General features: G+C 41.8%; 2 protein-coding genes across 6 annotated transcripts in view; both read left to right on the top strand.

Annotated features, from left to right (window-relative positions):
• Positions 1 to 15,952, top strand: part of LOC306758158 (disco-interacting protein 2 homolog C) — a 247,177-nt gene that overhangs the window by 130,586 nt on the left and 100,639 nt on the right. For all 5 annotated transcript variants that reach the window (XM_079243381.1, XM_079243379.1, XM_079243380.1 and 2 more), the window contains exon 3: positions 15,480 to 15,590. In XM_079243381.1, coding sequence (XP_079099507.1) covers positions 15,480 to 15,590 — 111 coding nt within the window. The remainder of the gene's footprint in view (positions 1 to 15,479; positions 15,591 to 15,952) is intronic.
• Positions 6,279 to 8,318, top strand: LOC306758055 (tripartite motif-containing protein 16-like; the record flags this gene model as incomplete). Its single annotated transcript, XM_079243271.1, has 1 exon — positions 6,279 to 8,318. One exon carries the CDS (start codon positions 6,279 to 6,281, stop codon positions 8,316 to 8,318), a length of 2,040 nt encoding a protein of 679 aa, XP_079099397.1.

The raw sequence follows: 15,952 nt of genomic DNA, 5'->3' as shown, positions 1-15,952 counted from the left end.
CATTCCTAGGACACCTTTTCTCATTTTTAGGACTACTTAACTGTTTCCCAGGACTATTTTACTAATTCCTCCGACTACTTCACTCATTCATCGGACGCCCTTACTAATTCTTGATGAATTGAGACTCCGTCTGGTTTTCACGGACAGTAATGTTGTTTTCTTTTATTAGGAGTTCCCATTTACATGTTCTACTGTGTTCCAGGTGAATTTACTGTGACACAGTAACACATATCTTGATTCTGACACTACTGTTGGATCTCTTTCTTTTTAGACCAGGACTGTGAGATGTGCTTCCTTCATTTCCGGCATGCTTCATGTCATTTCAGACATGAAGTAATTAAAGTAGGCATTGTCAAGTAGAATGTGCTCACATCATCCCTCCTGCCACACCCGTTTACACAGATTACTGTAAAACTCTGAAGCATCGCTCCTGTTTGTGATGCCCGTGTGCAGCTGATTGACACGGATAACGCCCGACATACTTCCCGCAAAGCAGCAACACGTTTTTCTAAACCAACCTGTTGATATACAGTCCATTGATTCTTTCATTCTTTCATCATTCAACACAGAGGAATGAAGTGCAGCTGTCAGCAACTGTTCAGCTGTCACAGCAGGTTTTTCCCCTGTAAACAAATAGAAACTAAGAAATCTTTTTATTTATTCATGATACTGGGAACACATTTGTTTTTCTGAAGACTGGAAACCACACTTCTCTGTTGTTTCCTATTAATTCCCCTCGTCTACATGTAGAAGATGTTTAACTTGTCAAACATAACAAGGAACATTGTCTGGATGCTCCTGATACTTTTCTACACTCTTTCACACCAGTGTCAGCCCAGTAGAGTTCCAGTATGAATCAAGCAGAGTTATTGTCCTTCCAAAAGGAAACTGGAGGGGTAATGTCTGAGTTAATAAATTAGTACTGATGGTAACACACTACAGATAGGGCTGTGACGATAGGCTTTTGTCCCGATTCGAGTCCGATATTTTGGGTGCTGATTCCATTTAAATTGCGATTCTCACAATTCTTCGATATTGCTGATTTTTGTAGATTAAAAACAAAACAAAAAAAAAGTACAAAACTTTTTTGTTATATTTCAATAAGGAAAAAACAACACAGTAGCCAGACCATCATTCTGCTACTATATTGCCCAGGAAAGTAAAACTGACAATCTTTATAATGGGTTGTTTTTATTTGTTGAAAAAAATCAATTTCTTTAACAAAAAAATCCATTTTAAAATTGTGAAGCAAAAAAATCCCCCCCCCCCCACCCCCCCACCCCTAACAGATAGATCCTAGCGTGTGGTAAAAGCAGGTTTTGTTGAGGACGGGATGCTGGAGACCAGCAGACTCTGAGCTGCTGCAGGACTGTTTTTGGGGGAAGATATAGCGCGTGCGGGGGCAGTTGCAGGAAGGGCATTATGGGGAAGGAATTGGGGTGTGGGATGGAGAAAATGTTTGGTATTCATGTCCAAGCCCAGTTGGGGGTCATTCCCACTTCGCTTAGTGGGGCCAGATGACACACATTTCTCCTCTTATGAGCACACAGTGTTGTTTTCATCACTTCAGAGAACATTTCACCGGCTTGCATCAGATTCCCAGAGGAACTCGTCCTTCTCGTTCAAATCAACATACTTCTAGTCTCTTGAAGGAATTTGAGCACTAACAACAGGTAATATAATCCCAGCAAAAGAGCTGAAATATCTGAGCCCCGTTACTTTTCAGTCACACACACGTCGACATTCATGCACACAATACAGCCTTTTTCCTCTTTTTCAGACCTTCTCGCACACACTTAACAACTCAATACTCCCTTTATCCCTCTCAGACACACATGTACATGCTAACACAAATGCCTGTTTCCTCATCTGTGATGTATTTCAGCGTTAAAGCTTGGTAATCTGCACAGCGCGGTAGACTGATGCAGTTTGATTTAAGCATTTACAGCTGTCAAAGTAACAGATTTCCTCCTCTGACATGGTTTCATAGAAGACAGACTGGGTGTGATTCTCCAGGACATCGATATCTGGAGATGCTAATCCCTGTTACAAAAATGCTTTAATCCAAAAAAAACTATATAGAATGTTGTTGCTTGTTAATTATTCAATTATAGCCTGAAAAAACATGCTTGTAGTCAAAGCAAACATTTAAGTGGTTTGGGTTTGGTTGTCCTCTTGTTCTTTGTCGCCAAGGAAACATTTCTCTCACCACCGTTATGTTTGGCCATAAAACGGTGAAATTAGCTAAAAAAAAACAGATTCGCTCTGGAAATCGTCATCTCCCACCCTCTAGTTCTGTCTGCACTTACTAGAGAAAACTCACATTTTCTCAAGTTGCATAGACACCTCATATTCTTCTTGACCCGGTACGATTAGAGGTTGTGACAATTAGCCGAAAACTGTATTTAGTCAAAGGAACCTGAAGAACGTTGTGACATAAAACTGGAGCTTCATAAAAAAGCCAAGAAAACGGATGTCTTTTAAACATTTACATCAAATGGTAAGAATACAAAACATTCTCCACCGACATCTTGTCAACGTGATACATTGTTTCACTACTTCCACTCACGCATTTCCTGTCACTTCAAAATAAAGGTTTAGAATTAGGAGCACATGCGCACGGAGATTATAACTATGACCAAAGTAAACAACAATTTTACACTCCAAATTAACATGTGAAACATTGATATAAACAACGTATTCCTATCCTCAGCTCAGGGGGTGCTACATCAAGAATTACTGAAGAAGAAATCATTCTCATTCGAGGTAATTGTACATGTTCTTACAGTACGGAACACGACGTACCGAGTTCCTACACAGAAGATTAACTGCCTTGCTTTATATCTGACTAGCAAACGTTATGGCTCCTGTTGTTCAAATCTCTTGTTCAGGAGGACATCAGCTTCAAAGTGAAATCTGTAAATGGAGGAAGACAAACTGATATCATGAAATCAGTCTGCTGGTATTGTGTTGAGCTGTTTTGGATATCCCGCCCCTATATAGAATGCACTCGCTGCATATGGTTCACTTGAAGTGAACTGACACCTGCAGGTGGACCAGAGTTTTTTATATCTGAGTTCAGTTGTGCGTTCACACCTACCAAAGACAACCAAACTTTCCAAGGATTTGGTTTAGAAGGGCTTTTGTGTTTCACTTCCATGGATAGTACAGTTCCTTTCCTGGAAATGATGATTGGTTTTCATTATTATTTTGGTTCTCTTCGGTAAAAGATTTCATAGAAAAATGGTCACAGATGTGTGTTTGGGGGAATTAAACAGAACATTTAGGGGTTACGTCTGACCTGGTGAAGATTAAAATGACCTAACAAACCATCTGTTTTCACTCTGTACCAACAAACAATAAAACTCATTCAAATAGCCTGCATGTTCCAGAATTTGATGTAATAATCCAGATATCCCCAGACGTATAAACATTTTCCCCTAAAGTAGAGCATGTTTTCAGACTGATGTTTGACTCAGATAACTTTCTAACAAATGTATAAATTTGGCCTAAGAGGCTGTTGTCCTCAGCCCTAACCATTAAAAACATCTACTAGAGCTTCACATTGCATCACTTTCTAACTCGATGACAGTCTCTACAAGATAAGTGAGTTACAGTGTGACTCTGTGTGAGTTACAGTGTGACTCTGTGTGAGTTACAGTGTGACTCTGTGTGAGTTACAGTGTGACTCTGTGTGAGTTACAGTGTGACTCTGTGTGAGTTACAGTGTGACTCTGTGTGAGTTACAGTGTGACTCTGTGTGAGTTACAGTGTGACTGTGTGTGAGTTACAGTGTGACTGTGTGTGAGTTACAGTGTGACTGTGTGTGAGTTACAGTGTGACTGTGTGTGAGTTACAGTGTGACTCTGTGTGAGTTACAGTGTGACTGTGTGTGAGTTACAGTGTAAACTCTGTGTGAGTTACAGTGTGACTCTGTGAGTTACAGTGTGACTCTGTGTGAGTTACAGTGTGACTCTGTGTGAGTTACAGTGTGACTCTGTGTGAGTTACAGTGTGACTCTGTGTGAGTTACAGTGTAAACTCTGTGTGAGTTACAGTGTGACTCTGTGTGAGTTACAGTGTGACTCTGTGTGAGTTACAGTGTGACTCTGTGTGAGTTACAGTGTGACTCTGTGTGAGTTACAGTGTGACTCTGTGTGAGTTACAGTGTGACTCTGTGTGAGTTACAGTGTAAACTCTGTGTGAGTTACAGTGTGACTGTGTGTGAGTTACAGTGTGACTCTGTGTGAGTTACAGTGTGACTCTGTGTGAGTTACAGTGTGACTCTGTGTGAGTTACAGTGTGACTCTGTGTGAGTTACAGTGTGACTGTGTGTGAGTTACAGTGTGACTCTGTGTGAGTTACAGTGTGACTCTGTGTGAGTTACAGTGTGACTGTGTGTGAGTTACAGTGTGACTCTGTGTGAGTTACAGTGTGACTCTGTGTGAGTTACAGTGTGACTGTGTGTGAGTTACAGTGTGACTGTGTGTGAGTTACAGTGTGACTCTGTGTGAGTTACAGTGTGACTCTGTGTGAGTTACAGTGTAACTCTGTGTGAGTTACAGTGTGACTCTGTGTGAGTTACAGTGTGACTCTGTGTGAGTTACAGTGTGACTCTGTGTGAGTTACAGTGTAAACTCTGTGTGAGTTACAGTGTGACTCTGTGTGAGTTACAGTGTGACTCTGTGTGAGTTACAGTGTGACTCTGTGTGAGTTACAGTGTAAACTCTGTGTGAGTTACAGTGTGACTCTGTGTGAGTTACAGTGTGACTCTGTGTGAGTTACAGTGTGACTCTGTGTGAGTTACAGTGTGACTCTGTGTGAGTTACAGTGCGACTCTGTGTGAGTTACAGTGTGACTCTGTGTGAGTTACAGTGTAAACTGTGTGAGTTACAGTGTGACTCTGTGTGAGTTACAGTGTGACTCTGTGTGAGTTACAGTGTGACTCTGTGTGAGTTACAGTGTGACTCTGTGATGATATATGAGGGAAACCAGGCTGTTTGGATTCAGAAATATATGTACAATGCTGCAAGTGACCATCCTGCTCCCCGTCCAAGTGCTTTTGTCTTTATATGTAAATAAACCCAATGACAGATAATAGTTTGAGTCGTTCGCTGGTGTTTAACCGGTTTGATCTTATCTCAGTTCAGGTGAGATTAGAAATGTAGACCGACTGGTAATTTGATCCTGTGGTGAAATTATCTCTGACAATCTGACACGATGTAAGCAGTGCAGGAGTTCCCTGCTTCCTCTCCACACAGTCCAAGCCTAAACACCTGCTGAGATGTCCGGACCAGTTTTTTAAAATGACCCCGATGACTTTCGGCCATGTACTCCCACAACTTCCACAGTTCCTGAGACTTCTGGGTTCTCCCGAAAGACTAAACCACTTGTCAGCTTTTCCACAGCCAGGACAGATGGTGGACTTACCGTCTCAGTCAGACGAAGAGTATATGGATCAGAAATCGCTCTGTAGACCTGATCGCTGCACTGCAGATACGTCTTTGTTCTCTGACAAAAAGCACGTTTAGAATCTAACATGAGGCGTTTGTATCGTATACACTGAGGAAAAGTACTTAACCCTGTATACAATAAAGACAAAAAAAGCCTGAAAACGTGAGTTGGGTCTGACTCTGAAAGCAATTCATGGGATTCTGCATTAACTATGATACATAAGACTTCCATTTGTGCTCGTTTGACACTTATTTAGCTTAAAGTTTTGTTCAAAAACTAGACTAGAAAAGATATTTCCAGGCTCCGTTGATATCTGTGATGGAATAACGGCTCACCTTGTCACCTCACACATATGTTTTTCTCTTGCCCAACTCTTGTAAATTTTTGGCAAGATTAATTTGACGCAATGTAAAAAGGTGTTTTCAAGATCTATCAATATCTCTCCACATGTGGCAATATTTGGCTTCCCTGATGACTATACCTGCTTTCTTAGTGCCATACTTTTCCTAAGAACAGTTTCTTTTAGACTAGGGGTGGGTGATGGGGCTCTGTTTAGTTTTTAGACCTTAACTAATCAGGACCGATGAGCCGTCAGAGTGAGTCTCCTCTTGTTTCTCCACTTCTGGTAAAGTCCCAAACTGGAATAATGAGATTTTACCAGCAGTGAGGACAGCCTACCTCCTCTAAGCCACTCCTCCTTCTGGAATGAAGCAGAGCCAGACAAGATCCTCCCCTCCTTCACCTGTATGTGTGGAGATAAAGTGAAGCACCATCAGTCTTTCTTATCGCTCATTGACAAGGCACCTGCTCTTGACCGAGGATAAGATGGCGCAAGGGATTCTACTTGAACGGGAGAAGTTTTGCTGCTCCATCTGTCTGGATCTACTTAATGATCCTGTGGCTATCGCTTGCGGGCACAGCTACTGCCTGGTCTGCATTAACAATCACTTAGATAATGAGGACGATTCGGGGATCTACAGCTGCCCTCAGTGCAGGCAGATCTTCATGCCGAGGCCTGTTCTGGTTAAAAATAGCATGCTAGCATTTGTGGTCGAGGAGCTGAAGAGGACTGTACCCCACACTGAGGCGCCCATTGAGGACTGCTACGCTGGACCTGAAGACGTGGCCTGTGACATCTGCACAGAGAAAAAACTGAAAGCCGTGAAATCCTGCCTGCAATGTTTGGCTTCGTATTGCGGGAAACACCTCCAGCCTCACGACGACGTGCCTGCCTTGAGGAAACACAAGTTGACGGAAGCAACCGCAGAGTTGCAGGAGAGCATCTGCTCGCGGCATCAGGAGGTGATGAAGCTGTTCTGTCGTACTGATCAGTGCTGCATCTGCTACCTCTGCTCCAAAGATGAGCACAAAGGCCACGACAAGGTGTCGGCTACAGCCGAACGGTCAGAGAGGCAGAGCGAGCTGGAGGCGAGTCAGCAGAAAATCCAGCAGAGGATCCAGGAGAAAGAGGAAGACGTGAGGGCTTTTCAGCGGCAAGAAGACACCATTAACAACTCCGCTGATGATGCTCTAAGTAAAATCGAGAAGATCTTCACAGAACTCATCGAAGCCTTTGAGGGAAAGCTTTCGGAAATACGGGAGAAGATTCAGTCTCAGCAGAAGACCGAAGCAGGTCGGTTCAAAAAACTTCAAGACAAAGTGGAGCAGGAGATCGCTGAGTTGAGGAGGAAAGACGATGAGCTGGAGAAGCTGTTGCAAACGGAGGACGACACTCTTTTCCTGTTGAAATATCCCTCCTTGTCGCTCATGTCCAAATCTAAAGACCAACCCAGTCTGAGGCTCCGCCATCTGCGGTACTTTGAGAAGTTTGTGCTGGCGGTGTCCAAGGCCGGAGACAAGCTACAGGAGCTTCTCCAGGACGAATGCACCAAGATCCTCATGACTGGAGCAAATCATTCAGCGTTGACTCGTCAAGCGCAGCCAGAGACCAAAGAGGACATCCCATTGGTCAAAATGGACCACTTCCAGACTACGGCTGACTTTGTGAGGACCAGAATCTTACAAACCAGATGCAGTTTCTTACCGGACACGTCTGAGACTGAAGCAGAGTCCGCTCAGAAAGAGGACGACTCCACCCAGACAGAAAGTCATGTCATTCAGACCAGAACTGACCACTTCCAGACGGCATCTGACCAGACGCAGTCCAAACCTGACGTCTTGCAGACTAATGAGGACTTTGTGCAACCCGGAGCTGAGCCTGCACAGACCAGACCTGATGTCTTACAGACCAAACTGGACGACGCGCTGGCCAGAGCTCTAACCTTCATAAGCAGAAGCGACATCGTAAAGACTGAAGTGAACTTCCTGAAGTACGCCTGTCAAATCACGCTCGACCCAGACACGGCAAACCCGCATCTGCTCCTGTCCAAGGAGAACAGGAAGGTCGTCTTCGTTGGGGAAGAACAGACATATCCCTCCCATCCAGAAAGGTTTGCGTTTTCCTGGCAGGTCCTGAGTCGGGAGAGTCTGACCGACTGTTGCTACCTGGAGGTGGAGACGAGTGGGAGTGGGGTCCTGGTGGCTGTAACGTACAAGGGCATCAGCAGAGCCAGGACCTTCAACGAGTGCATGTTTGGACTCAACGACAAGTCCTGGGCGCTAGATTGTTACAAAAACAGCTACGAATTCAGACATAACTACGTGAAAACTTCCATCCCAGGCACGTGGTCCTCCAGGGTGGGAGTGTACGTGGATCACAGCGCAGGTATCCTGTCCTTCTACAGCGTCTCTGAGACCAGGGTTCTGATCCACAGAGTCCGGACCACGTTCACTCAGCCGCTCTATGCTGGACTCTGGCTGTCAGATGGAGCTGCGGCTGAAGTGTGCCAGCTCCAACATGTTTAACCTCACAGAGCACAGACTTCACTAACATGGTTATTCTTCTGCAAACCTCTCAGAGCTTTCAGGATTTCTGTGTTTAGTGGTTTTTTCTTACATTTTTCACATTTCTTGAGAGAATTAGGTGCTTATGTGAGAGGAATTTGGAGGCTCTTGAAAAAAAGTGCAAATATGAACATAAACATCTTGAAAATAATCCTGTTTATTCAGATTTACCTGCAAAAGTTTCTGTGAATGTGACTTGATGTTCAGATTAAAAGCTCTTGATACTGACTTTGTCCCGTTACATTTTTTCTCTGCTTTATGAAAGTTGTTTTGCAGCCAATTGTCTAAATTAATTTTAGTTATTCCTATAAAACTATATATATATATAGGAAGACGTCTGCAGACTCCTGCTCTGTGGCTGAATGTTGCTCAGCCAGTTTCCTTCTGACTCGTCGTCATTTATCTAACAGGGAAGTAGAGAAAGTCATCGTGACTCAGATGGTTATTTTACATCTTGTTAATATTAAAGACCAACTGATTTACTGAAGGTGTTTTTTAAATGTTTTTTATGTATTTTAATTAATTTTGATTTCATTTTATTTAACTTCATCTCTTTAATTTGATCTTTTATTTAAATTATTAGAGTTTCTGTTGATTTATAAGAATTTGTTTCAACTATATTTAAGATATTTCTTTTATTTTTATTATTTTATTTAAATTAATATTTTATTCTACTCTATTCTTTAGATTTAACTTCCATTCTTAAATTTAATTGATTTTTTTTTTTTTTTAACTTTTATTTTAATAAATTTGAATTTATTTTATTTTATTTTGAAGCATACTACCTGTACACTTTGGTACAAGCCTTGGCTTGTTTATCAGAGTTTGGGTCACTATATGAGTCTCCAGAACAATCAGCTGGAACATCTGGTCATGTGACCATGACCAGACCAGCTCCGACCGGTTTAGGAGGAGATGTCGGATCTTTGGGTCTTCGATCAGACGTAAAATTGTTGGTTTCTGGTAAAGAATCTGGAAAAAATCTTCCGTATTTGTTCAGACTGATCAGAATCCTCTCTACATCTTTGATTAAATACTTTGGCTTAATGGTTTTAGCTTTAAGATGGGGGAGAAGGTTGGTGCACGACGCCTCCTCCACCTTCTGATTTGCTGACAGACACTGATGTTGTGCATCCAACCCAACCGTCCAGCAGGGAGGTTGTTGGCTGGAAGGCTGCATGCGTAGTTGTTTGGGTCACAGCTGAGAGTGGACGTGCATGGTGGTCTGTTTCTCTGCTTCGTCCTGCGGGGGGGGTGCACCCAGTGTCAGATGGGACAGAATCCAGCCCCCAGTGATAAACTGCTGGTTTCAGCTTGGTGTTCCAGACCGGAGAGTTTCCAGGAAGATCTTTGTTTCAGGCGGTGGATTGTCTTAAATTAAACTCTAAAGCATCTTTATGACTTCTTCTCATTAATCTGTTGCATCTTTCAGTATTTATGTCTGATTCAACCTGATTTACTTCCAGTAAAGTTGCACAATATTCCCAAATATTTCATCAAAATCTGGTTTTCTTTGTGTTCTTTTCTGTTTTTTCCACATTAGAAGCAATATTTGATCGTTTTCTTCAGCTCAGGAGACGTTTCTCCTGAGCTTATGGGAAAGCAAACACACTGATCATCAAAGCAGATATATTGATCATGTCAGCTGCTAGGCGTGCACGTGTGAAGCACCACTGTAAAGTGGATGAACTTGTGTGTTAACATTGTTCCAGCTCATGTTGTATTTATGACACTTTACGTTTGAAGCCTCTTAACCCTACATAAATACTTTTTTTCTTATTTACATGAGAAAAACATAATAAACAATGTTTTTTCTGTCAAATGATTGCCAAATAAGTTTAATAATAGTTAAACAGTCCAAACAGGAAAACAAAGTTTGGGTATTAAACATCTAAAGCAGGTGGAGAGATGCAGCTTTACTTCCACATACTTCTCATTCTTCTGAAATTAGCTTCAGCAAACATCAACGCAGGAATCTGCTGCTCATGCGACGCCTCGCAGCACGCTGTGAGGTGTAAAATAAAACCAGCTGAGAGTCTGAAATGATGGTTTTCAGCTTTTATAGACTGGGAATGAGAATTCCCAGCAGGCCAACCAGCTGCCCCAGTGCACGTAGTCGGACTTTAACCAGTTCCAGTGAAGTTAGAACATTCATTCATTCATTTTCTAAACCGCTTAATCCAATTCAGGGTGGCGGGGAAGCTGGAGTCTATCCCAGCTGGCAGGGTACACCCTGGACAGCTCGCCAGTCCATCGCAGGAACACACAGGGACAAAAGTTAGGACTTTGTGTAAATAAAAACAGAAAACAATGATTTGTAAATCCTGTTTAGCCAATATGTAACTGAATACACAAGAAGGACGAGATCCTTTATATTAAAACTGATTTTTCTTCTTTTTACAAATATGAACTCATTTTGACGCCTGCAGCAGGGTCAACAGGTGAAGTTAGAGAACACCTGCACGGAACGTTTCACATGATTGGAACCTGGTGAGAGTCCTGATGACATGACAACGGGACCGAAATGAAGCTCAGGACAAAACTTTCCACACGGAGTCAGGCTGCAGGAGAATCCGAACTTCAGGAAACAAACCCAGATTTCCTCGTGGGATTTGTCCTGCAGGAACGTTTCCCTCCTTTTAAACAGATTCAATCTTGAGCTTCGACATGCTGTGTTTAACTCTGTGCGTTCTTCAGTTTGCAAAGTCCAACCAGACAAAATGTTAAAGTCAAATTTCCATTTTATTCTCCAAGACGAGCTGCAGATGGACAGACGGAAGGAGTCAGCGGAGACGACGGCATCCTCAGCAGCAGGACCTGCATCTCTTTATCTATCAAATAAAAACCATGTTATTAAAGCTTAACCGTCAGGACGCTCTGAGTGGTCCCGAGGACTCGACTTGTGACTCGTGGAGCCTTTTCTATAAATTCTGGAAAGATCTCCCTCTTTCTGTGAGGTCTGCTACGACTTTAAGTGATTTTAAGTCTCTTTTAAAAACTCATCTCTTTAAATTGGCTTTTAACCCCGGAGAGCAGGACTACCAGACCCCCACTGTTGATTTATTTTATTAACCCGTCCAGCACTTTGCATACCCTGTAGCTTATGAAAGTGCTTTATAAATAAAGTTTTCATTGATTGATTTAGTAATGATGTCTTTCTCTTATGGATGAGCTGGACTATATTGACTGGACGCCTCATTTAACCCGAGCTTGAACTTTTGGGACGTCCAGTTCTCAGTCTGTGGGGTGTGATACGGAGCTGACGATGTGTGTGTGCAGCAGCTTTACCTCCTCTGGAAACACTTCCAGCATCATTTAGGAGTGGTTTTGTGCATTTCTTCAGGAATTGATCATAAAGCTGCAGACGCTGTAGATCAGTGGAGTCCCTGCACACCGAGCCTGTGTATCCATGTCTGGTCTTCCCTTCACACCTGAACCAGCTGAAGTATAAACCAGTTCTGGTTATAATGGGAAACAGAATCTTTATGGTGACTCTATGAGCTCCTAGAAATGATAGACAATGTTTATTTTCCAGTCTAAAACATATGTACCGTGTTTTTGAATTTTTTAAAGCAGCGTTGCAGCTGTAAATCCATTTGTACACATCTGTATTTTATTATTTATTATCGACAATACAGCAGACTGACTTCATAAATATGTATACAAATATAAGTAAGTAGAGCATATGAATAAGAAAAAAACAGATATATATATATATAATGGCGTACTAACATAAAACCCTGTGTCGAGGTCCGACTCACTCTGGTTGTTGTCTCCTGCAGTAATACAAGCTGTACTTTTTATTTTTGCAAGTTTTCTAAGTAAAAACCTCAAATTTGATCAGTTATACATCGAACAGAGACAATTAGCTTCTGGTACTTTTAGTTTTTCCTGGTTTAGAGCAGCACATTAGCTCCACGTTGCCCCTGCAGGGAGAGTTTCTTCATGTTTATTCAACTGAAACAGTCAGAAGACTTGATGATGTGACGTCTGGGAGCTTCAGCTGCTGTGTTCATGGTGGTGGAAAGATGGAACATTCGCTCTTCCTTCCAGTAAAGAAGCTTCTAGTCATTTCACTGTGGATCTGTTCTGGACACAGAAATGTGTTTTTCCAGCAGGTCTGTTTGCATCCACAAAACGAAGCTCACAGGAAGAAACTGTTAGACATTAGATTGGAGTAAATCCGGTGACAGATAACCCCCCCCCCCCCCCCCCCCCCACACACACACACACACACACACACATTATAAGCATCCAGGCACTGATGAAGCGGGACAGAACGCCGTCTCTGCTCAGGAAGTGAGATCAGTAAAAAAAGACATAGCTGCTATTTTGCTTTGTCATGAATAAGGTGCATTTTTCTCATCCGGATTCCCGCAGGCGGCGTGCGTGCACGTCACATGGCGGCTTGTCAGCTACTTCCTTGTAATTTCCCAGCGATTGTTGTCATGATATGCTGAAAATGTCCCCCATGCGAGGCCTACCTGCAGCTGTGCATGCAGGATTCCTGCAGGTTGGGACTGAACATTGTCTGCATAACACCAGCAGCCAGGTATGCAGAGATACACACTATCCATCCCTGGGTTTTCACTCACACACACACACACACACACACACACACACACACACACGTCTGGTTAGAGTTTAAACAGGTTTATTATTCCTGACAGGGTCACACAGCTGCCGGTGGGAGAGAAGATCATCAGGGAGGATTTAGCATTGTGTTAGCATCTCATGAACAAACTGGGGAGTCTGTTTTTAGAAGCGGTCGAGGAAAAGGAAGAGAGAAGATGAGGAGAAAGGAGCAGGGAAATCCATCCATCCGTCCAGAATCCCCAGAGGAAGCAAAAAGCGAGGTGTTTCCCAGATCTGACATAAACTCCTCTTCTGCTAGTCGTCGTTAAATGGTCGGCTAATCAACTTTTAGCTTTTCTCCGGAGCAGCGGCGGCGCTCTGAGAGCTCTAATGAAGACAGATGAGGCTGGAAGTGTGAGGTGGAGATGGATGCTCGTAGATCAGCAGCTGTGGAGCGGTTGTAGCTGTCGGTAACGCTGTGGTTATTATCCTCAGACTTATTGATTGGTGCGTATCCTGGTTATGTCTGTGAAAGTGTGTTTGTGCACGTCTAAAGGTGTGTTTGTGTGTGTGTGTGTGTGTGTGTGTGTGTGTGTGTGTGTGTGTGTGTGTGTGTGTGTGTGTGTATCTGTGTTATAACTCACTGCAAGCAAGCCTGTTCCAGGAAACATTTACATACACAGTGTGTGTGTGTATATGTGTGTATATATATATATATATGTAATTTATATTCACACTGTGGTTTAGTTTTTTCCTCTGATGACAGCAGTCATATATTATTTCCTTTTCTACCATTGTTTTGAATAAAAAATGACTGCAAAAAAAGTTGTTTTTTTTTTATTTTACAGAAGCTGAAGTCTCTTTCAAGGGACACAAATATAATAAACACTAATAATAATACAACATCAATGAACATAAATATTGTCAAATAGTTATCAATAAAATAAAATGAATGTATTATATTGTGTTATAATATGATATATAATATAATATAATATAATATAATAAAATAATAATATAATATAATAATCAGGTCTATTTGTATAGCACATTTTTTACAGCTGGTCAAAGTGCTGAACAATAAAACAACAAACAACACTCCACAGTTCAAACCTGGAATTAAAAACTAAAAAATTAAAATTAAAATGGAAATACACAGAGGACATGCTCAGGTTTTTTTTTTAAAAGCCAGTGCAAAAAAAGTGGGATTGAAGAACAGAGTTAAACATGGAGACAGGTTGAGCAGCTCCAACATGGAAGGGAAGGCTATTCCATCATTTTGGAGCAGAAACAGAGAAACTCTGTCACCCCTGGACTTCAATCTGACATCTGGGACGTCAAGAGATGTGAAGAGAACCTCAGAGTCCTGGTCGGAGTAACAGCTCAGACAGATACGAGGGAGCCAAACTAGAGCCGCTATGACAAAAATTATAATCACGATTATTTTGACTGAAATTGAGATCTCGATTATTTACCACAATTATCCAGTATTTATAAACAACGCTGCGCGTCGTGGTGTTCTAGACTCCGTGTCGTACATTATAACCGTCTAATGTACGGTTACGAGTTGTTTAATCTGCTTTTACTGCTTATTTAGGAACTATTTTACGTTGGGCTGGATGTACATTTTATACCAAACAACCGCTGTCAGGCTGCAGCGCGTTTCTCTCATTCACCTGTTAAAAGACGGCTGATCTGAACCAGCTGGTTAACGCGTTGCTATGGTAACGCCCCGTAACAGAGGGATATTACAGTGTTTAACTGGCCGAACTATGTATAGGAAAATAATGCAGCCAGTTGTCACTGACAATGGTATAAACTATGTTTAGGTGAACTTCCACAACCTACTGCAGTTATTCTACATTGACCTGCAGCCGGAGCCGACTGAGACTGGCCGCCTGGGAGTGCTTTAGGACGGGAGAGGCTCCCGCTGCTCCTTCCTTACAGTAACTGCAGAACAATATGTACCTTCAAGTCAGTCGCCAAAACACCAGAAAAGTCTCTAATAACTCCAGTAAAAGTTGCTAGATTTGTCACTTTTAACAAAAAAAGTCTCCAGATTTAGCGAGAAAGTCTCCAAGTTGGCAACAGTGTCTGAATGAAAGCAAAGCGGCTGTGGGAGGAGTTTACAGCACAGCGCTGCAACGCCAGAGACGCTCGATTAGCAGCTGAAGACAGCAGGAGAGGAAACTGCAGAGGAAAATAATTACACCTTTCTATTTTTATGATCGTTGGAAACCCAGATCGTACTGAGATTATTGAGATTGGAGGCAAAACATGAAAATCTTTCATGTCTGAGTGTCCAAATTTGACGACTGTCTCTCTGATAAGACTTGAGTTTGACTTGTAGCAGGTGAAACGTAAACTGTGAACATTTGCTCCAACATTTCCATCTCCAACTCTTACTGAAAAAGCAATATGTTGGCGCGCAAGTGAAAGACTTTTTTTGTTTTACTTCACAAACTCCACATTGGCAACGATCTCCCATGATGTGTTCTCATTGGAAATATCAAAGTTTTCATCTGAACTGAAACGTTTCCTCCTCAGGAATGGATCCGTCGATGGGCCAGGAGAGGAGAACGCCGGTCACCCCCTCCTCGTCTTCCCGCTACAACCGCCGACGGTCTTCTGGGTCCAGGAATGAACGTTACAGATCAGGTAACAACCCACCTGTGGGACATTTTTTCTTCATTCTGAACGGGTTTTCATTGTCTGAATATTTATTCATACAGAGTTTGTTACGCATCTGTTGATGAGACATAAAAATAACCACTAATAATTAATTTCTTATTTTAAAACAGTTTTAAATAATGGAAAATTCCTGAATTAAGAGAATCTTGTTAATAATTTTTTTTTAATTAAAAATGAAAAAAGAATTTAAAAAAATTCCAAAATAAATAAATAAAACAATAAAAATGTTAAAATAAAAAAATAAACAAATAAATAAAAGAACAATAAAAAAATATTTTTATATATATATATATATATATATATATATATATATATATATATATATATAA

Source organism: Telmatherina bonti (assembly GCF_933228915.1).
Source record: "Telmatherina bonti genome assembly, chromosome: 7".
NCBI classification, from domain to species: Eukaryota; Metazoa; Chordata; class Actinopteri; order Atheriniformes; family Telmatherinidae; genus Telmatherina; species Telmatherina bonti.
Note: the sequence above shows the minus strand (reverse complement) of the source record. Positions and strands in the feature narration are given on the sequence as shown.